This window comes from Hesperophylax consimilis, unplaced genomic scaffold (assembly GCF_061612785.1).
Source record: "Hesperophylax consimilis isolate HC1 unplaced genomic scaffold, BYU_Hcon_1.0 scaffold_36, whole genome shotgun sequence".
NCBI classification, from domain to species: Eukaryota; Metazoa; Arthropoda; class Insecta; order Trichoptera; family Limnephilidae; genus Hesperophylax; species Hesperophylax consimilis.
In genome coordinates this window covers 1,311,336-1,335,564 of record NW_028301266.1, presented here as the reverse complement: position 1 = coordinate 1,335,564, position 24,229 = coordinate 1,311,336, and the positions used below count along the sequence as shown (strand labels likewise).

The window sequence follows — 24,229 nt, the reverse complement described above, 5'->3', positions numbered from 1 at the left end:
AGTATTACAGATCAGCTACCTAATCACTATATAACCAAGGGTGATATGAGTTACTTAAAGGGTATACCTCTCGCTGACTTAACGTGGAATATTCCTGGATGCGTGGATATAGTATTAGGTGCACAACTGTTCCCATATATTTATTTAGGGAACAGGGTTGAATCTGGTAACGGCGAACCTCCGGCATTAGCGACTACTTTCGGTTTTGTATTAATGGGTGACTACCCTAGTAATGTGCTTAATACAAGTACGTCATTTTCGGCACTTGCGCTTAATGACTTAGTACAAAAATTTTGGCTGTTAGAGGAAATACCCAACATGCAATTTCTAAGTCCGGAAGAGACGGAATGTGAGAATTTATTTATATCATCCATTTCTCGCACCGTCGACGGAAGGTATTCTGTTGCTTTACCTTTCTGTAAAGACCCGAAGCAATTGGGTAATTCCCTTGCTACTGCTCAGCGCCGATTTATGGCTTTGGAGCGAAAATTTAAACATTCACCGGCTTTGCGGGAGAATTATAATAAAGTTATTCATGAGTACATTGAAAACGGTTATTTAGCAAAAGTTTCAAGGTCGGATATTACCGATGACGGATATTACATTCCGCATCACGCTGTCACTCGCCCGGATAAACCTATGCCTCGGATTGTACTTGACGCGAGCGCTAAGACACATACAGGATTGTCATTAAATGACGTGATTTATACTGGTCCGAATTTGCAAGCCGATCTGTTTTTGCTTCTGTTAGACTTTCGTCTTTTTCCCATTGCTATTACTGCAGACATAAAGCAGATGTATTTGCAGATTGAGGTTCCAAGCAAGCATCGCAAATATTTGAAAATTCTATTTCGGTTCGCGGACAACGATCCCATACAAACCTTTCAATTCAATCGGGTCCCTTTCGGACTAACAGCTAGTCCATACTTGGCAATGCGCACTGTTCGACAGTTGGCCCAGGATATGAGACAACATTTTCCGGACGCTGCCAATGTGGCAGAGTCTAAGTTGTATATGGACGACCTGGTATATTCTATTGTAGATGAACCCAGTGCCGTACGTCTGTCGCGAGAATTGATCTCGTTGTTTAAGTCCGGTGCCTTTGATTTGGTAAAATGGACTAGTAATTCTTCAGTGGTACTTGAGAATCTTCCAGATTCTCACCGAAGCCCAGTGGACTTTACTGTTGGTTCTAACAATGCCGCTAAGGTGTTAGGCCTTTCGTGGGAACCAGCTGATGACAGCTTCTTCTTTACGTCTTCTTATGTTCAGGAGAAGTGCACGAAGCGGAACATACTCTCCATAGTAGCCCGCTTGTTCGATGTTCTCGGCTTGGTCGCCCCTGTAATTCTGTATGCGAAATTACTTATTAAGGAGCTATGGCTGTGTAACATTGGTTGGGATGATATACCCCCTGAGAGCGTTATTCAAAGGTTTTCGGCTCTCACACAGGAATTTCCTTTAATTTCTACAGTAAAAATCCCCCGCCACGTTGGCGTCCTAAAGGACAGTACAGTGCTCGTTGTCGCCTTCTGCGATGCGAGCATGAATGGTTATGGCTGCGTGATTTATTTGCACACCACTGATCTCTCTGGAAATATTTCAGTGAGGTTATTGTGTGCAAAATCAAAGGTTTCTCCCACGAGAGTGACAACTCTCGCTCGTTTGGAGCTTTGTGCCGCAGTTTTGATGTCAAAGTTGATACGGACGGTTCAAGATAGTTATCGTGCGCGTCTTTCTATTGCAGGAACATACGCGTTTTCAGATTCTACCATTGCGCTCTCCTGGATACATTCCTCACCGCATCGTTGGTCGGTGTTTGTTAGCAATCGTGTAGCTCAGTGCCAGGAAAATTTGTCTCCGGAAAATTTTTACCATGTCGCCGGTATTGAAAACCCGAGCGATTGCCTTTCTCGTGGCATGCTACCCTCTCAACTCGTTTCACATGATTTATGGTGGAACGGCCCATCATGGATTCGCCACCCACCTTTGGAATGGCCAGTAAAACCGTTTCGCCCCACCAATACCGGTGAAATGCCTGAACACAAAGTTAATGTGCTCACTGCAATGGTTCTGGGTGAACAATCGGTTCTGGGTGAACTGGCCCAGCGTATATCCACTTGGGATAAACTACTAAGGAGTGTCGTTTATATTCTCCGATTCATAAAAAAGATATCACCTTCCTCTGGAATTGTCAATAATCTTGTGACTGCTGAAAAGGCTGTACTTCGTTCCGTGCAAAATGCTCATTTTTCAAATGATATTGCTGCACTTCAGAAAGGCAAATTCCACTCCAAAAGGCTTCAGGGTTTGTCTTTATTTCTTGATGAGGACAATTTGTTACGTATCGGGGGACGCCTTTCTAAATCGGACTTACCTTTTGAGGTTAAACATCCGATATTGCTACCTAAACATGACTGTGTTGTAAATCTTATCATAGATCACTTTCATGTCGTGAACTGTCATACCGGTCCAGGACTTCTTATGTCTATATTACGTCAGCGCTATTGGATATTAGATGCTAGGACGGTTATTAGGGCAAGAGTGCGGAAATGCAACTGCTGCTTCCGCTCAAATCCATCACATCCTACCCCAAAGATGGCAGATTTACCTTCATATCGTATTACTGAAGCAAAAGCCTTCGTTCACACCGGTGTTGATTACGCGGGTCCTCTACGTATTACGCTTGCTCGTCGGAGAGGACAACATTCGCAGAAGGCATATATTTGTCTGTTTGTATGCCTTGTGACTAAGGCCATTCATATTGAGTTGGTCTCTGACTTAACTTCAAATGCTTTCCTGGCTGCTTTCAGCCGTTTTATTTCACGGCGTGGCCCTGTGTCGTGCTTGTATTCGGATAATGGTACCAATTTTGTGGGTGCAAAGGCACAATTGGATGACCTTTACAAGTTTTTAGTTGAATCGGAATATGAGCCCGCGTTAAAACGAGAACTCGCCAAGCGTCGTATCGAGTGGAAAATGATTCCACCCCGCGCACCCCATTTCGGAGGTATGTGGGAGTCGAACGTGAAAAGCATGAAAACTCACTTATACCGAGTGATCGGAACTCAGCTTCTCACTTATGAGGAGCTTCAGACTGTGTTGGTGCAAATAGAGTGCATAATGAACTCTCGCCCGCTCACAGCCGTATCTTCCGACCCTGATCCGGAAATCATAACACCTGCGCATTTTTTAATGACTACACCATTACAATACTTACCTGCATCTATCCCGACGGGCAGTAAAATTAATTTCGCTCAGTGCAAACGATTATTGGATAGTATGGTTCAGTCTTTCTGGAAAAAATGGCGTGTGGAGTATCTGCACACTTTGCAAGTCAGGCAGAAGTGGGCTACCCCTGATCATCCGATTGAGATCGGAACTGTCGTTCTAGTGGGACAGGAAGATTCCCCTCCGTTGAACTGGCCTTTGGGTGTAATCACTGAGGTCCATCCCGGATTGGACAAAATTGTTCGCGTTGCGACGGTGAAGACACGATTTGGGTTCTTCAAACGACCGGTTATCAAGTTATATCCCCTTCCGACTCAATAATTTGCTTACTTCTATTTTTTGTTTTTATTTTTTTGTTATTTTTTTTGGTAGTTCAAATTATCTCCGACTATGCCATGATATTCCGTTACAGTTAATTGTACTCTTGTCAGTTGAACTTTATTAAGTTTATACTTTTAGTTCTGTTGAAAGCTTTTTTTTTGGTGACCTTCCGACGTAATTCTTGGATATTATATGTGAATAGAGTCACTTGAAATGATTTGACGTTTATTTATTTGTTCGTTGTTCTCTTACTTCTTTGCAAGTTCTGAGAACTTCCAAGGCGGGGAGTATGGAGAAGCATTAGATTTAAAACTTAATTTAAAATTATTTTAATATACAAACATAATTAATTAATTAATTTTTTTTTAAATAGAATAGACAAAAAGCGACATCTCTTGTCAATTTCGCATAGTATTTTCTCTGCAGGTGAATGATAACCAAATTGCGGTCACCTGTTACATCTGTTCAGTGGATTCATCTGAGACATGATATTTCGTCAAAAGAGGTCTATATGATAAAAATAATTAAAATATATATTTTTGACAAAATAAAATGTCACAAATTCGACACTGTGTGTTACGATGAATGTGCTGATTCATCTCTATCATTAATAATTTTTCTCTCTTGTGAGCTGGTTGTTCCTTATAACCTTTTCGAGTGCAAATGCAAAGTGATTGCTGATTGCTGCCTGAAACCGAAGCTGATGACAGAAATAGAAGACCTCCATTTGTGAATGCCATTCTTGGGTGAGTTTTTCTGTTCATTTGTATTTTGGTGACTGGTTTGTTATTTTTCTCCCTGCAGAGATAGTTTATTAATCCACAATATATTTTTCATAGGGAAATATTATATTCCCTAGATGATCTGTGCTACCTACACGCCAGATCATCAACCAACGGGCAATGCTGTGGAACGTTGCGTGAACGAAGAAACAGTGAAAAGAGAGAAGAAAAAGAAAAAATATATATATTAATAATAATAATGAAAATATAAGAAAGAATGCGCCGCGGAAGCGAAGATGATTAGTCACATTGACTAGGCAATGGACATAATTTGGTTAATGGTCTCGTGAGAAGAGAACCATTCGATGTACGAACCGTAGCGATACGAACAACGCCGTTGGGGCCTGGATGACAATGTTCTCGATGTAGAGCGTCTATCACAAGAGAAGTCAGCTTCGAATTCGAGCCCAGATTGAGATAACCTGCCACCCACCCTGAGCACACCGTGGTCGTCAATGAAGGGATTAAGCTTCCGCATTTGTTTCGACATAAGGTTGCCCTCTTTCAAGCGTGTGATATCATCATTAAAATGTACATGTTGAGTGCGTTTAACTACTGTCAAAAGTGAAGTGTGAATTTCGGCACGGTTTAATGGAAGATACAAACGACGAGATTCTTTATTCTGTAGGTTGTATATGAATCTAAGACAGTAACCGAGAATGCGTTGGGTCTTCCGAATCGAAGAAAATTTAACTAGTAATAGGTCCACCAGATTTTCGTCCTGTTGGACAAATAAAGATCGAACTCGTTCCTCAGAGTGAAGTTCAATTTCGTCGAAATTGCCATCGAACAACGGCCAAGAATCGGATGACTGGATCAGCCACGAAGGCCCCACCCACCATAACGTGTTACCGATCAGATCGGCTGGAGATTGACCACGAGAAGCGACATCCGCTGGATTATCTCCAGATGACACGTGAAGCCAGGAAGTCCCTTCGAGGGCATCTTGAATGTGACTGGCACGGTTAGCCACGAAAGTCTTCCAGTGACACGAAAGAGAACGTAACCAGGCGAGCACGATGATTGAATCCGACCACGCAAAGATATTGGAGATCGGAAGCAATGGTACGTATAAATCTTTGACGAATTTTAATAGATCTGCTAGAAGAACTGCCGCACACAGTTCAAGGCGAGGCAATGAAATCTTTTTTGTGGGGGCGACTCGAGACTTGGCGCAAACCAAATATATTTGGACTTTATTGTCAACATCCATGATTCGCAAGTAATTGAGGCAGTATTCCGGAGGCAGATCGGCGAGTAATTCTGGTTTGTTACTAACCCACTTCCGCAATTCGAATTGACCTCGTTTGAACAGCTCGATAACTTCGGTTTTCGTTTGTTGAGCTTGTTCCAAGCTGTTACAACCGGTGACGATGTCATCTATGTAAATATCCGAAGTTAGCACACGACGCGCTAGCAGTAAATCATAACCTTCATATTTGGTCAACTGTTTGACAGTACGACAGGCTAAAAATGGGGCGGAGGAGACACCATAGGTTACAGTGTTTGGTTGGTACTCTTGGATGGGTTCCGACGAATGAAAACGCCAAAATATTCCTTAGAAAGCACGATCTGGTTCTTGAACCAATATTTGGCGATACATTTGTCGTACATCAGCAGTAAACACTACCGATGGTATACGGAATTTTAGCAAAAGCTCCAGCAGGTTCTTTTGAAGCTTTGGACCGATAAGCAAGGTATCATTTAACGAGGATCCGTTCACATCCGTCGCTGAGGCGTCGAAAACCACTCTTAACTTAGTGCTAGCGCTGCCTGGACGAAGAGTGCAATGATGAGGTATGTGATACTTTCCCTTGTGCAAATCTTTTCCAGGGACACGAGTCATGGGACCACTGTGTAAATAATCAGTCATGAAAGCAGAATATTGTTCACGTAAGGTTGGATTTGCTATGAGTTCGCGCTCGAGGGAATGGAGTCTACGTAAAGCGATCTCATGCGACCCTGGAAAAGAGATATCCCTTCCCCTTTCTCGGAAAGGCAAGGATACGATGTATCTTCCCGAAGATCCGTCCCGTGAGTGGTCAGTGCAGTACATTTGTTCACAAAATTGTTCCTCAGGAGTGAGGTGTGAAGACTGGGGAATGGTGTCTAACTCCCACAGTCGCTGGACCTCTTCATGGAGCCGGTCCTCGTTAGTAACGATGAAAGATTTCGTTTCGTGAGCAGTTTCCGAACCAACTGAACCTAGAAGAAGCCAACCGAATGCAGAATTGAAAGCTGATGGCTGACGTGGACCACCATTCACATTACCAGGTCTCAGAAGAGAAGAGAAAACCTCAGCACCCAAAAGAAGATCAATCGGTCCCGGTTTGTGACAGTCAGGATCGGCAAGAGGCAAGTCTCTCAACTGATGCCACGATGACTTATCTAGACGAACAGTTGGCATGTTGCCACAGATACTAGGCAGCGTAAGTGCCTTGATGTTGAAGAGAACCCGTCCCTTAACACCGATCTCTAATTGAATGATTCCTGACGTGGTTGCGGAAGATTGGCCTAAGCCGCTAACTCTCTGAGAACTGGCTTGACGAGGGATGCCTACGAGCTCCGCAGCACGATCGGTGATGAAGTGAGCTTGACTGCCCGAATCGATCAATGCGCGAAAGGTTTGGAAACGGCCGGATGAATCGCGAATGCCAACATTGGCGGTTGACAATAGTACTATGGACTTGTCTCCTAAGTTGGTGAGGACCTGAATTTTAGAGTCGGAAGAAGGCTCCTGGTCCGTAGACGTCGTGGAGTGTTTGAATTGTGATGCAGGCAAGACATTTGCTTGTGTACGACGTCCTCTCTTGCCGTATTTACACATATTTGGTATTTTCCATAAAATATGACTTTGCTGGAAACTGCCAAACTACACCACACTTTAAACTTGCTGAGTTGTTTTTTGTAAATACCGCATCAAAGTCAAAACTGCTCCGTACCATCTTGGGGCAATTGGAGTATGTTGTGAGGCTGATGGTAAAGGGAAGGGGAAGGAGATAAAGATTTGGAAGTTGAATAAACATGGCCAAAGCTATTTCAGCGACGTTTCATTCGAAAATTATTTTCATAATAATATATCCATAAATATTTTTTATCTATTTATAGTTTTATTCTATCGGTATTTTATATGTTTAAACCCGGGCGATACTTAGAGTATCTTCAACTTAGGGAAGTCAAAAGTGAGATTTACCTGGCTATTCACCTCTTGTCACCAAACACGGCCAAAGCCATATTAATCAACATTTCAATTGTTACTTGTGTCTTTACTCCTGGACGTTACTCAGAGTATCTTCCACTCAACATCCACTGCAACGTGGCGCAAGAAGGTTGTATATTATTTTGAAGGAAAAAATTGTGAAATAACACAAACTAACCGAATAATATTTAGTTGAACCCCGACCACCGGATTACTGATCGAGAGCCTTACGGCTCGAATTCGGAAGTCGCCATTTCTACCAAAAGGTTCCCGGTTTCTTAAGTTTTCACCTCATCTTATTTGGAACATGAACATTTCTTTTTGTATTATAATGCATTTATAATAAATAAATATTGTTGGAAGAAAACATCGATCTATCGACTTTTAACTAGCCAACTACAACTGGAGGTGCTCATGAGCAAATGGTTTTCCGTTCTTGAAGCATAAGTATGGGAATGCATGGGAAGCAGACATCTGGGGTCATTCCCATTTCCTAAATTAACCTTAAAGTCTCTTTACAAATTCACGCTTCTACATTGTTAATCAATTAAATCTTCAATCGTAAAAACATGTTTTAATTAAAATAGAACCTTTTATGTATAACAATGTCCAACGTATGTATCGTTTCTTTGATATTCTAGGTAGCATTATTTTGGAGACTTTTGCCAACAAGGCAGAACTTCGACGCCGAGCAGAAGATGTAGGGGGATTTCCTTACATGGAATTTAACAATGACCTACCGAGTGTTAAAAAGGAATGGTTAGAAGTCTTTGAAAGAATTACCCAGACACCAGGTAAAACCGATGTTTATAAGATTCAGATATATCTGCTCTACTGTTTTTCTACTTTTTTGTGAATTAACTAATGTAAATGGAGATAATAGGTTACACTTAATCCTTTTTGTCCGTTTTCTTTTTCAGATTTGTCGCCAGATCTTAAGACGCATCCTGGGGAAAACTCCAGCCATCCTATGTCAAATTTTGAACCCCAATTTCGGACTCACACTGGAGAAAAACCATTTTCATGTTCCGACTGCAACTATTCATCTTATCGGAAGGGCGATCTTATGAGCCATATGTTGACTCACACTACAAAAAAACCTTTTTCATGTTCTTTGTGCAACAAATCATTTACTCAAAAACGTTATCTGACGAGCCATATGCTGACTCACACTGGAGAAAAACCTTTTTCATGTTCCTTGTGCAACAAATCATTTACTCAAAAAGGTTATCTGACGAGCCATATGCTGACTCACACTGGAGAAAAACCTTTTTCATGTTCCTTGTGCAACAAATCATTTACTCTAAAAGGTCATCTGACGAGCCACATGCTGACTCACACTGGAGAAAAACATTTTTCATGTTCTAAGTGCAACTATTCATCTTATCGGAAGGGCGGTCTTATGAGCCATATGTTGACTCACACTACAAAAAAACCTTTTTCATGTTCTTTGTGCAACAAATCATTTACTCAAAAACGTTATCTGACGATCCATATGCTGACTCACACTGGAGAAAAACCTTTTTCATGTTCCTTGTGCAACAAATCATTTACTCAAAAAGGTTATCTGACGAGCCATATGCTGACTCACACTGGAGAAAAACATTTTTCATGTTCTGAGTGCAACTATTCATCTCATTGGAAGGGCACTCTGATGAGCCACATATTGACTCATACTAAAGAAAAACCTTATGCATGTTCTTTGTGCAACAAATCATTTATTCAAAAATGTCATCTGACGAGCCACATGCTGACCCACACTAGAGAAAAACTTTTTTCATGTTCTTTGTGCAACAAATCATTTACTCTAAAAGGTAATCTGACGACGCACATGCTGACTCACAGTGGATAAAACCCTTTTTCGTGTTCCGATTGCAGTTTTTCGTGTTCTCAAAAGAGATATTTGTATAAACACGTGCGTACTCATTTTTATGCCCGGATATCTCAGTCGGTAGAGCATGAGACTCTTAATCTCAGGATCGTGGGTTCGAGCCCCATGTTGGGTGCCATTGTTATAGAATAATTCAATTATGTACAAATCAAACCACGTAGGGCGCCAATGTAATAGAATAATATGGCTAAAATTAATAAAGACGCGTTGGTGCGCTATTGTTACAAAGTAATTATGATAATTTATGTTAATTATGCCAATCATGCTATTGTTACAGTAAATATAAGTTAAGAACAACAAATAACATAGTGTGAGGTAGGTGTGAGATAGATATTGTATTTGTACACAAAGTGTACAAATACAACATCTTCGACACCAAACAAATTATTTATACATGTCCCAAATGAAGTTATTATGCGTAAAAAATGGTGCTACGCGATCAAAATGTGAATTAAAAAAATGGTGTACTTTCTGCTAAATCTCGTCATTCTTGCTGTGAAGATCATTTCAATGTTAGTAGCTAAATTCATTTATGTGAAATGTATATTCTAAAACAAAAATCTGCCATAAACTGAAGCTAATTGTAATAAAAAAAGTGCTTATAAAATTTTTACACATAAATTTGTTTTGAAAGAAAAGCCTTATTCATCCTGATGAGTAGTGGATTATATTGGGTACGATTAGACTACATAGTTTTACAATATTATATTTTATCATATAAATATTGTCATTTCAGGTTATATGTTAAGAAATCTCTTAACAATCGTGTTACAATACAAAAGATACAGTTTAATTTAAAAACAATATTTTGTACCTACATTTATTATTATTTTGTAATTTTATATTTAGTTATTATTGTAATAATGTCATTTTCTTCTATGTAAAATGTTTTTGGTGACTATGACTGTAATTCACAATAAATAAATATTTTTTTTGTTTTGTTTTAACAGCTCCAAGAGGATTTAGAAAATTATATAGAAGTCCAAATGATGGGATGCAAAATGAGATTGAAAAAAAAAGTGATCCCACATATTTTTGCCTGTCAAAAAAAAGTTTTACCAAGCCTAAGGCAAACAGGACAAAAAAGATTGCGTGCCGGGTTAATTCAAGACGCGATGATAATGGGGGAGCCCACGAGGAACGCACCATTGGACCCAGAGCCCTCAACATCTACAGCAGCTCGTCTTCTCTCGGAGCCCTCCACTTCAACAGCCATTCTCTACCTTCCAGAAGCTGCTGATAGCAATTGTGAAATGTTTAATAAGGCGGTATAAGCAGATATTCGCTATCGTGTTACCTACAGAAGCAAGTCCACTTAAACCGTGCCAACAATGACAAACACGGCATGCTCACTATTGAAGTTCTCACCCACAAAACCTGTTTCTGCAAAAGGGTGAGCCTACTCATCATAATATATATATATAGTGTCCACTGGTTCCGAGGACAATGATTCAGATTACACTCCCTCTGCATACTCGGACAGTAACAATTTTGATGGGTCCGAGATTGATACTGGACTTGTTAATCTGACCATGAGAAAATCTTTCATGCTTGTCATAGAGAGAAAGCCTAGACTCTGTTTAGGAATCCCTAAGGAAATGTTTCACATTATTTCTATTGTAGTTGCCAAAGCACCTACAGAAACAATTAATGTATTAATTGCATTTAAAAAAATAAGGTTAGATGATTCGTTCGCTATTCTTGCGCTTCACTTTGGTTTGTCGGATTCCTCTGTAGCACGGATTTTATCCAAGACTATCAAAATATTGGCGATTATTAGCTTTATTTAAGGAACTCATAATTTGGCCAACCACATCCGATATAAGAGCTCAGCTACCAATATCCTTCAGGGCAAGGTATGGCAATGTTCAGTCCACAATAGACTGTCTAGAAATACAAATAGAAAAGCCATCAAATCCGATTCACCAATCCATGTGTTGGTCAGAGTATAAAGGATGTAATACACACCAGATGGTCTGGTTTCATGTGGCTATGGTGGTCGTGCGTCTGATGCAATTATTATAGAGGACTGCGGTTATTTGTCATGCTTGAGACCATATTTTGCAGCAGATGGACTGCGACCTGATTCGCCCACCGAGTGTTTTTGCGAATGTTCAGTCTAGCCGCGAAGAAGTAAAGCAGTCCAAAAGGATTGCGCATTCACGTTGAGCGCGTCATAAGTAGAATTAGAGAATTCCAAATGCTCAGAATGCATGCAAGTACTGACCATAATCATATTATTGTAGTATGTGGTCTTATTAACCTGCAAGGGTTACTCATTCAAATGTAATATTTAAAGCAACTGCTGTTATTATTTGTGTGAGACCCTCCCGTGTGCAGGTGTTGATGTGCAGGTGTTATATGATTAGTACATCTGCACTGATCTTTATTCCTTACCGTGGGTAATGAAAGGATATATCTTACAATATTAGTTAACAATTGTATGTAGGATGTGAAGGAAAAACTGGTGGAAAATGTTTTAATAAATTTTTATTTAACTAAAAAAAAACACTTACAAGAGATACAAAATAGATTAATTTGAACGCTAGTGGTAGCTATGTAAATTTAAGATTCTTATAAATAGCTTGGAACCAAAATGTTAAGCATTTTTCCATTAAATCTAAACAGTAATTGTATTCTACATAACAGACAATAACCTCTTTCGAACTTTCGAAGTCTGGCTTTGCTACACAATACATACCTTTACATTTTTTTGCAAAATGCATTTGCAATTGCATTTGAGCCATGTACTTATCACTACGTTTGTCCATGGTGACCGCGAAGCATCTTCTTAAAGCTGTATCGCTATTTGGACATTTCATTTCTACAATGTAATTTTCTCCTACTGCATCTGGAGAAGCTCCAAAAAATGGATGCTGATTAGAAAGAATCAGGCCGCACTTCTCAAACATTATTTCCTCCACTTCTTTCAACACTTCAGCCTCTAGAAGTCTGCCACGCCTAAGAAACTCAGTTTCTGTTAGTTTAGCACCTAGAATATGCTCTCAACGAGTGAGCCTTCCATGGTTTGGCAATGAGCAGCTTCATGGGCTTTAGATGCGGTAATTCTAGCGTACCTTAAGTTGTGCCACAATGGACAGTTTGACTGCCCAACAGATCCTTCATGCTGTCGCTTTTATAAGGCGAAGAAACTTCTCGAACATTTTGGTTGCTATGTAGATATTGCCAAACTAAAATTTAAAAAAATAAAAGATCATCCAAGAAGCTTGTTTGGAAAAAGCCGAAACTTCTCGAATGCCGTGCGAATCAAGTAGTGGCGTACCACTACACTTTAATAAAAGTTTTGTTTGAAAATCCAATATATATCATGAAACATTACATACTCATCATAATAGTGATTTACTTACCGTAAAACTTTAACACCTCGCATTTCTGCACAAAAAAAAATCAATTTGCGAAAAGAAAACTGCCATCATAATCGCGTTGATTTTTGGCAAATTATTAGACTATCCTTGTAGAAAACCACTGTCTGTCATGATAGTATGTATTTAAAATATATGTTATATACAAACAAATGAGTTAAGGATTGATTACGACTATCAAAATCAAACTAATTCAACAACTTCAACAGGCAACTGGAACAAAAACAATTTGAAGTGGGACAAGTGAGTGTGTTGTGACGTCACAATTCGTTAGCCAATCATGTCTCGTTATCGATATTTGAATTTCCATACAACTTAATAAGTGAATTAATTAATTTAATATATTTATTTATTGTTATTAAGTTTAATTTGTAGAACTCCATTTTATTTTTTTATTTTTTATATATACAATAATATTATTATTGGGTTTATAAAAACAGTTTATTTTTAAACAAGTTCTGCTGTGTAATTATTATTACGCGTGACAGCTGTTTCGCCCTCTGAAGGCATTATCAAACTGTGGGTAGCCCACTTACAGACGATACATTTATACCGTTACACGTACAAAATAAAGGCCGTAAACTGAATCTTTTAGAGCAATTAGAAATTAACAAAAACTCTAATAATCCGAAAGCTATTCTAATTAATGAACAAACAAATATGATTCGTTCACCCCTACTAGATATCTTCAAACCTAATGCAAATATGAGTGCACTATGAAGTACTTAATTATGCTATTAAAATAACCCTATGAGTCATCGTTTGGGAATAACTAACATAAAGACATTCAGTCAAATTTAAACATTACACTAATTGGGGAAACTTTGCTGGGGTAATAACCATTAATAATTTTTAATATTTTACTTAGAAATCAATTAAGAAATCAGTAAATGAAATTAAAATACCTACCTAGAAATAATATAAATGTATCGTCTGTAAGTGGGCTACCCACAGTTTGATAATGCCTTCAGAGGGCGAAACAGCTGTCACGCGTAATAATAATTACACAGCAGAACTTGTTTAAAAATAAACTGTTTTTATAAACCCAATAATAATATTATTGTATATATAAAAAATAAAAAAAAATAAAAAATAAATAAAAATAAAAATTTAATATATGTTTTAAGTACGATATTCGAGTTTAGTTATATTTTTTACATGTATTACATGCATTGAAAACACTATATTGCATATACTGCATGTACCGTATGCAGGTCACATCAGTTGGGACGAGGGGGGTGAATTTAATTATAAAGAGATGTTAGGTATTAAGGCATTTGGGTTATAATTTGGCTTGGCCAAGTTTTAATACACATTCTTAAATATACCTAGATCTACTTATTTCTAAATCTGAACTAGTTGTCTTCTAATACGAGGTTGCTTCTTCATTGTTCACATCGTCATTGTTAACTCTTAAGCCCTATCTGGGGTACTGGAGTACCTCCCAAATTACCAAGTAACTCTTAAACCCTACCTGGGGTACTGGAGAACCCCCTTAGTTTAAAATATTGCACTGTTACAAAAATCGCTCTAGCTAATCTACTCTCGATAATTGGCGCGTAAGTACGTCAGTAAGCCGTGACCGAACGGCAAGTGCATTCGCGTCCACAGGTGTTCTGGGGTACCCCGGTACCCCGTGGTAGGAATAGTGTTAGTTCTTTCTTCCAGTTATACTTGAATTACTGAAGTTGTTTTTCGACATCTCTCTGGTAAGTTTACACATTTTTCATTATTTACTTTACTTTGTGATAATGGTTATTGTACAGTGTTGATAGGCAGGGCCTGCGCCCAATAACGAGACATTCACGGACTAATAATGTGTTATGAATGAAATGACAGTGTTTGCAGTGTAATGAGGTGTTGTATTGTTTTCAGATATGGCATCCCAGACTCAATCTTGTATGCATCAAGTCTAGGGGGGGGGGGGGTTGAAATTGGTGTTATCGAGGATTTCCGGGACCATTTTGAAGTCGCATCTCACGAAGACGGCGATCAAGATAGCGTGGAAGGAGATGAAGAGTATTTAGTGCCTGACAATGACGGGGCTGGTATAAATGAAGAAGGTAGGCGCTTGGTTCGTGTGCTAAATTCTCCATTAGTTCTGTAAGGAAAAGGTCATAATAATCGACTTAACCCGTATGTGCTCAATTTTTTTTTTAAAATTTCTCTTTATATATGTCCATTTTAGTATTCGATTTGACTTTAATAATGATGTAGTATACAATTTTTTGTTAAAATTTTATTTTTTTATAGAGAAATCGACCGCCCCAAAAATGGGGCGCTGGGCGCATTACCGAGCATAAAAAAATGTTAGGTAGTTGAGAATAAAAATGGGATTATAGTATGATGAATGAATGTATCAAAAAGAAATGAATGTATCAAAAAGTATAATAATGACAAAATCTTACAACTAAGCACAACATTCTATAAACTCTATGTATGAAAATTGACAAAACAGTTTGTGTGACAATCATCACACTTCCTGCACTTCTTAGTCGTATTTTTGTGGCACTCGGCACAACGAATTTATGTAAGACTTGATACTATCAAATGCCCTATACCATCCAGCCTGACTCCATCTGGGGCTCTTTGTCTTTTTGTCGTTTGCTTCAGTGGTCTACCGATAGAACGTGCTGATGAATATCGACCAAGGTAAGTTCGGGTAACTTCTCGTATAAATGCCAGGTAATCTAAATATCCTTTTGCCTGACCGGTTGGAGACAATTTGTAGAGCTGGTATGCATTGTTCATAAGATACATTCAAAGGCCACATCAAAAGTTGCCAGTACCATTTTTTGCAATTGATACTTATCCTATAGCAACCGATGTTTTGGTCAAGTCGATCCACTCCGCCCATATACTTGTTATATTGTAGAAAACACGACGGCTGTTGGATTGCAACTCTTTTCTTTTCACTGCTAGACGATCGCTGAGCCGAGCCCAACGGGCTGACTCCTTCGCAGGTGGATGCAACAGTTACCACATTATTGTCGTTGTATTGGACCAAGGAGATACCTGATATTCTGATAGTCAGTTGATAGTAACTGCAACGCGCTTGCTTTTTCATTTGTGCAGTATCTTTCAGAGGCGCCCTTTCAACACGATTCATACTAATGGTACCTGTAGCTTGATTGCCTGCTACTTTGAGGTGGGTAAGCAGTCGGAGAGACGTAAAAAAATTGTCCATATAAACATGGACTTTTTGTCCTGCCGCCGGTAACTTTGCAATAAGGTTAGTTACCACAGAACCTCCAACTCCTAACTCGGGATTAGTGTTTCCTGTACTCGCGCCTTGGTAAGGTTCAGCTTGTACAAGGTAACCAAGCCGTAAAGCCATGCACCAACTCTTGAACCCAAACCGTATTGGTTTGCCATGTATATGTTGTTTGGTGGTGTGGTGTCCATAATAAGGAATCATTGATTCGACGACACTCACTTCCGGAAATTGTGGAGAATATGCCATCCACTTTTCATTCAGTATCTTCCACAATGGCCTGACCTTTGTGAACTTGTCCTTAGCATCTAAAGCAGCATTGTCACAAACATGAATGAAGCGCATGATTTGCTCAAATCGGGATCTGGAAATTGATTCAGCAACACCAAGGTGGTAAGTATCTGAGCCAGTATCCCAATACATTCTATTTCTGGCATAAACACAATAACCACTCAACAAAAATATGCCTATAACCAGGCGCAGTTCCTCTTTTGTCACATCAAAATTATTGTTGCCAACAAAGACTGCATATTATTTTTAGTTCTCAACAAACATATTTATGACTTCTTCATCATAAAACAATTCAAACCACTCCACTGGTGATTTGTTAGTTTTCAAGAAATTTTGTTGTGTCCATTCTTGTCTACTGTACTCTGGTAGGTCTTGTTTTTTCCAATCTCTTTCCACTCTTATATTTCTACTTCTCAAGCTGAAAAAACAATTTAGGGACAATTAAAGTATGCTGTTATGATATTATTTTTAACAATATTTGATAATCTTTATGTACAACTGTAGAATATCGAAAGTTTATATCAAAAGAAACACTTCTAAAATGTGTACACTGCCGCGCTCACCGCCCCTAAAATGGGGCGCACAACAAAACTGTCTAGACTGATATCGGAATATAGCATAATTAAACTATTTATATTATTATTTTATAGTATACATATTATACAATGACATAATGTCGCATTTGCAGCAAAACTATGGAAATAAATTACATTTACTTACTTTTTTCTCCGCGACATAGCTACAAGGACCACTATGACACTTTTGACGTGAATAATGAAAAACAAAATGGCGTCTCGCGAGTAAAATATATCTATAAGTGTTGCAAGGAATCATAATAAATAAATTATTAGTCATAAAAAAAAAAACAAAAGCATGTGATATTGTTTTAATCGGAAATTACTAACCGTTTTAAAAATGGGGCGTTTGACACATACGGGTTAAGTGGACTGGTGTTAAACCTTCTCGCTCAAGAATGCCTCGCCGCAATATTTTGTTGCACCCACCTGGTAACGTCTTAACAGAAACCTGACATGTGACAATTGGTTCACGTCTATACCCACAGCCAAGAAGTTACTGGAAAAAAGTATAAGGCTGCCTTTACACTTGTAAGTTTTTTCCTGTAAGTTGCTCACGTAAGTGACTTACGACAAATTTACCAATGTAAACGACACCATAAGTCGCTTACCGTAATTTATACCAAGTTACAGAAGTTTTTTGTACGTAAGTTTTTGACAGGTCTAATCGCTCACGCGGGAATTTACGGCTCTCTCACAGCTTATCAAAACAGATTGATAAGTTGAGATGCTTACAGTAAGTTTTGACGTCACTGTCGGGATGGTAAAACAGAAATCTGCAACCGATTCGGTCTTTCTGGGACTTGTTTACTTGTCGCCATGAACAGCTTTATGAAATAATACACTGCAATAACCTATGGAGACTAACATAACATTATTTAATTTATCATTAACACAATGTCATGTTTAACAAATGCCTGTGTAAATGTGTGATAACGATTCTAGTATTCGACTTCACGAACTGATGGATCAGCTATCAAACTTCACAACAAATTAATATCTCCAATGAATGCATACGAAAATGCAATACAAGAATACATAGAAAACATTACCTGACGCCAAAAATCGAATAGTCACCATTAATTTTTCAAACAAACTAACTAACCATCACACCTTTTCCCCGCAGGGGTAGGCTGAGAGGACGGACCGCCATACAACTCGGTCTTGGCACACATTTCTTGCCTCATTCACATTCATACATCGTCTAATACATACTCTTCTATTATTCTGACTCTTGACATGGCCTGACTCAAGTATCTGATTCACTTGGTCGTGCCATGTCTTCCTCGGGCGTCCCCGACTTCTGCTACTTTTCACATTTGCATCGTATATTCTTCTTAAACTCCTTTCTTCGCTCATTCGCTCTACATGCCCAAACCGTCTAAGCGTCCCTTTCTTGATCTTACTCATTACGCTTACATCAGCCTTGTACTCTTTGCTGATCTCCGCATTTCTCACACGATCGTACATGGTGTTACACACATACGCCTCAGGAATCAATTTTTCAGCTGGTGAAATAGCATTCCAAAAAGAAATATCATTCTTTTTTAATTAGCGGTCCAATCATTTCCAATATGTATTAGAAGTCAGTTGCTTTAAAGAATTTTTGTTGATCCTCAATTCTTAATTCTGCCGCTAAACGAACGAAAGCCCCATCAGTACTTTTTCTTTGAAGCCAACTGCTAATCCAACACACTCTGCGGGCCCTTACGTTTTTGTTTGACAAAATTGTGCATATTATCGCAGCGGCAATCCGTTGTGTGCGGAAATGGGTATTATATGGGGATCCATAATCTAACCGTAAATAAACAAATCCCTGTTATCAAATATTACTAACTGACAGCTGTCAAGGTCGGCGGCAACGCGTTGTTGTCAGGAAGCCATCTAAGGGCCCGTTCCCACTTCCGTTTTCAAATCGGAGGCGGGTCCCGTTTTAAAAACGGATGGCCAATGGCCCTGTTCACACTTCCGTTTTAAAAACGGACCATACTCTATGAAAAAAAATAATTGTCGATTCAACCAAAACATGTTATTTGCTCATTCTTCAGTAATGGTGCGCAATGGACGACGATGAAGCTCTTGTTGTCATGTGGTACTTATTAAAAAGAAGGAAAAAAGTGAAAAGAAAATTTTGGGTACACCAATCATAGCTGAATGATTTTCTGTAGGACTTTTCGAAGTGTTAATTGGTGAGTTGAGAAGTGATGAACTAAAGTTCTTTAATTATTTTAGAATAATAATGATTGGATTATTTATATAGCGCCGTTTTCACCGTGAGAAAATCACCTCAAGGGCGCTTAATGGCTTAAGAGAATGTCTATCACTTCCTTTCACCATCTACTGGAATGAGTTTCAGAGAGCTTAACATATCAAAATACAAAATTGAGAGAGTGCATTTGTCCTGAAGAAAGGCTATCGATATTTTAAAGTAAGAAAACAATAACAACTAAAATATTTTTTTATTATGTGTTTATTAAACTAATACGCTCTTCCGTGCATCGTGCATCTCATTAAAGCTTTAAAATTTAAAAAAAGTAAACTTTAAAAAATTAAAATATAAATTTTGATATACAAAAGTTGTGTACACCAAGTGTTTTGTTTTTATTTAGTTAAAAATAAAATATTACTATACTCTTTCTTCGACCAGTGGTATTAAATTTTCGGGATTTATTTCCTTATCCATTATTGTAGTTTTGATTTATTTACTTAAAAAAATAACCAAATACAAGCACGCAGCGTGCCTGCTTCCTTGCGACAGGGAGCGGGCGGGGAGGGGACGGGGTGTGGCGGGGACTCTGGACGACTGGACGACAAGTGTGAACAGCTCTATTCTCTGTCCACGATAAGAACGACCTGTTGGAGTACCAAATTAGGTTCGTTCTGCGCATACCACCCCCCCGCTCCTTTCCTTCACCATCGCTCGGCTATCTCCGGCAATCTTCGCTGACAATTCGTTAATCGTTAGTGCCCGCGCTTAGAGAAATTAACCCATTCAGACCCTGCTATAAAATGGATGTTCAGCCGATATGTCCGAATTCATTATCACCAATTACGAAAAACAAAAAAGGACAGGTAAACATTATTTATGTGTTATTTGTATGACTATTCGATTTACAACAATGCATTTTTATAATTCAAGGATATAGATAGGTAATATATGTATAAAATTTGTGAATGCTGGTGTTGATCGGTTTTTTTATGTTTATAGGTGGTGCACAAACCTCAACGGACAATGATAATAAATATGTATGAAAATATTTTATCTGGTGACCCTGATATCTCACAAACATGTGCCATTCACTTAATTTCTGAGCAAACGGGTATTGGGCTACACACCATCAAATATACGTTATTGCGGTATACAAGAACCGGTCAAAGTTAACAATACCTCCTTCAAAATAAGTGACGTAAGACGACTCATTCAAGAAGGTATGGAAAAAGTTACACCGGAACATTGGAGTTACTTTGTTCGACATATTGTTGTTATCAAAAAAAAAAATTGGAATATCGATCACATTGTTGATGAACTCGAGGACAATAATGATAATTCGTTAGCTTTTGAAATTTCAAATAAATCATCTGATTAAATTTTTTTTTTTAATGGCATTTTTTTATTTTCAACTTTGGATTGATTTCTTAGCCGATTTGATAAATCTGAGGCCTAATAAAGTACAATATGTATTGTAATACTATCATCATCATTATTTGAATGTATTAAAATGTTTTAATTTTTTATTTTATTTATCGGTAGGAAAATAAATTAAATAATTAATTTGTTAAAAAAGTGGGTCTAAATGTGTTAACGCTCGTCCTTTTAGGAGTGGGGCGAAGGGGCGGAGACATGCGCGTCCACGGGTTGTTCTAATGTTGGACCGAGTATAGCTATACAACACTATGAGCGAGCGTGTTCCGACACGATTTGAAAACGGACGCGCTGCGCTGGCGAACCATCCGACAAAAAATGTCAGATCCGTTTTGAAATCGTGTCGGACAAGTGTGAACAGCTCCATACATCCACTACAGCCACTAGGGCATCCGTTTTTAAAACGGGACCCACCTCCGTTTTTAAAACGGAAGTGGGAACAGGCCCTTTCCAAAAATAGAATTACTGGTGTAGCGGTCTCTGTGAGAAGTTCGTAAATTAAACTTCCTAACAACTTCCGTGAGCATTATTTACGAAAAGTTGGATGCATATGTAAGCGCTCCTGTGAGTAACTTTTCAAAAATTTACGAAAGTCGAAAATTTTACTAACAAGTGTAACCCAGCCTAAGAAAAGGGTAGGTCAGTAAAATATTTATTCTTTCATAGACATTAAACAATAATTAAGTTATAGACATTTATTCTACTCAACCAATATTTATTTTGCTAAAACCGCATATAAAAAATTAATTCCAAGAGCGATTATGAAAATGACAGGAAAATGGTTGGGTTTATCAGTTTGTGTCTGCGCAGTGTGGCTTTGAGTTGACTGAGCTGCCCGCGCCTGCGCTTTAACGAAACCAGGATCGAATGAGAGTTAACGACTTTTAACGTGTACCGTACCGATGTGTGCGATCCTCTCCAGGTGCATGTGAATTCCTCCACCACCGAGCGTTCACCGAAAACCGTAAGTTCACATTGCGAGTACCTTTCTTTTTGGTGTGCGATCCAAGAGTTAATTCACATCGGCACACACCTGCCGAGATTATTCTAATTATAACCTCACCCATGTGTTGATGGTCTACGCGTCTATCGCACAGACTAGTTGCTAGACAGAACTTAAATAATAACAGAACTTGAAAAAACCTTTAACAGAACTTGAAAATTAACTTTGAAATTTGAATAATTGTTAGAATTCTCAGATATAACCCGTCCTTAGTGTACCGGACAGCAGATGGAAAAAGATATACCAAAATGATTATTGGAATAATTCAGGAAATTAATAATTATTTCTATTCACACATTTTATGATGTTGAATGTCTTATAAGGTTTATCACCGGACACGTATCATGTGTCAAATAGGGTTTAGGCGTAGTAATTAAATTTCGGTTATTTATTTTGATTTCTTAATGCTTGCCCAATCAGTCGGTTATCTTTAAATTGCAAATCCTTCAGCAAGGTACCCCCAAGAGGAAGCCGGTGTGTCACTGGCGTAGGTGTGCAGTATTCTAAGGGTGTATTAGTTGTAACGAAATAATTGTATTAATTCAATAAGAATTTAGATGTATTGATCTCACGTTATTATTATTTATTGTGTCTACACTATTTCTGGAAATGTTTGTTGTTTGAAAACAGACTTAAACAGATTGAAAATAATCATCATAAAGATTGCAAATTTGTTGCCCATCAGTGGAAGACATGTTTCCGTGAACATGTTATTGGGTAAATCAGAGGAGGTTTGTATAGTGGGATGTAACGGTCCACAGCTTTATATAGGTAATTCGAAATCGTATAATTTATTAGTAGCTTCTTCTATGCACATTTTACTGAAAACATGTAACAAGTTCATTTTAATTATCGTGTGTAGTTTTAATTAAAGCTGGGAATTCACACAAGGATACACTCTAAAGTTGAAATCAGTTTTGTGTTCATAATGAAACAATAAAATTGCGGTTGTGAATTCGTCTGCTAGCGCGTTTTGAAGGAAAACATTACCGCATTCGAAGTGCAGTTACAAATTCCAAGATTCATAACTGCACTTCGAAGTTTCGTGTCATGGGTGTAGTTTTAATCAAAGTTCGCGCATTCAATTATTAGTTAAAAGCCGTTTTGTCTTACTTTTATGTGATATTATGTAATTCCCCATTAACTCAAAACATATCCCTTGTGTTTCTTGTATGAAGATGGAAGTTTTAGAAATTAGTATTCCGTAAATTTTGCGGTTCGTCGATATACAGCAGCGCGGACATCCCGCGCAACAGCTAATCAACGACTTGCTAATCATCGACTTGCTAATCATCGACAGCTAATCATCGTCTTGCGAATGATTAGTTAAAATTCCTGTTCCGGTATTATCTGCTGATGCATTTCGAAGGAAACCGTTCCCAATTTCCGAGTGGAGTTTAAATTCTAGTTTCACACCATATCCTGCATAATTCCGAGGGTAACCATTTGCTTACTCCGCGTGTAACGATTATATGCAACTCAAGGAAAACCAAATTCGCTTTCTGGTGCAGTTAAAAAGATTCTAGCAGTAGACTCTCTTCCTAATAAACCCACTAAACCTTTTTTGTACATAAAAACATATCGGCTTCTTTGTCGGGATGTGGTGTGATTTGATTTGTATTTTTTTATGAAACATTAATATGAAGCATCGAGGAATTATCAAAATTTAAATAAAAAATGTTGAAGTGTTTTACGCTCTCCTCTAGCTGGTATTAGTATAACACTGCACGTGTTGGGTTCATCCACAAACTGTGAATCAAATCAGCCTCTCGTTGGGTGGTCATGTTTAATGAATGTTATTCATTGATGTATTATATGCAACTCAAGGAAAACCATATTCGCTTTCTGGTGTAGTTATAAAATTTCTAGTATTAGACTCATTTCATTTCATAATATTGAGGATTCCGCCCCCCATACCGACATCTAAGTGCGGCCTGCGGGTGATAGTACAAATATCCAAATTGTCCCCAACGACAAAGGTCCCCGGCCCTGTTTTAGATGTTGATCTATCAGGGCTAAATTTTAGACAAATTGTGACGCAAAGCAACCTTTTAATTCAGAATGGTGATATTACACGAAGCCGATCTTCCGCTCTGGAACGTATTGCAACTATATATTATTTTCAATGACTAATTTTATGAAATAACTCAAACGAGTCGAGCCAAACATAGCGCGATTAAAATTTTGGTGCCCCTTGTCAAAACCAGTAGACACCCAGGCCCTAGGTAGGTGAACACTGTAATCAATAATATTCGGATGATTTATCTTTTAATAATAATTTCAAGAGCCATGTGTCAGGCAATTCGACGCCCGGAGCAGACTGCTCCAATTGCGTCCGCATAGGGCCGGCCCAGCGGGACCTCGACCAATGCGCTATAATTATCTGCATATTTCGTCTGAATTCTGAAAACATGAACCAGATTGAAAGATACTCTCAGTATCGCCGCCATAAAAAAGTTCATAATTTAACATCTCGGCATATTTTGAAATTGGGTGGCATTAACCTTGTTAAGTGAACAGGGTCTTAATATATTAATGTACATCTTTCCTCTTTTTATCTACTGACCCTCTTCATTTCCTTCAGACCTTCCTTCAGATTGGGGATGCATTAGTCTGGTTAGTACTCCTGTACTGTATACTAACGAATTAATTAATACGTGTATTTTCTATTATTAATTTCAGGTTACCCTCAAACC

At 38.4% G+C, this 24,229-nt stretch overlaps 1 protein-coding gene and 1 non-coding gene across 2 annotated transcripts; both read left to right on the top strand.

The window, feature by feature from the left end:
• The first annotated feature begins 5,141 nt into the window (after positions 1-5,141).
• Positions 5,142-9,385, top strand: LOC149409111 (uncharacterized). Its single transcript, XM_089650151.1, has 4 exons — positions 5,142-5,298; positions 8,044-8,068; positions 8,626-8,885; positions 8,970-9,385. Exons 1-4 carry the CDS (start codon positions 5,142-5,144, stop codon positions 9,383-9,385), a joined length of 858 nt encoding a protein of 285 aa, XP_089506277.1.
• Positions 9,386-9,466: 81 nt separating this feature from the next.
• On the top strand, positions 9,467-9,539 carry TRNAK-CUU (transfer RNA lysine (anticodon CUU)). The gene has a single exon. It is a non-coding gene; the product is annotated as a tRNA-Lys (tRNA).
• Positions 9,540-24,229: the final 14,690 nt, after the last annotated feature.

Bases quoted from the DNA above. Each gene is read 5' to 3' on its own strand.
- LOC149409111 (XM_089650151.1), top strand. From the start codon at position 5,142: ATGACTGGATCAGCCACGAAGGCCCCACCCACCATAACGTGTTACCGA. The intron at 8,069-8,625 runs ATTGTTAATCAA...GACTCACACTAC, and splicing joins TTACAAATTCACGCTTCTAC to AAAAAAACCTTTTTCATGTT. The intron at 8,886-8,969 runs ATTTTTCATGTT...CTACAAAAAAAC, and splicing joins GACTCACACTGGAGAAAAAC to CTTTTTCATGTTCTTTGTGC.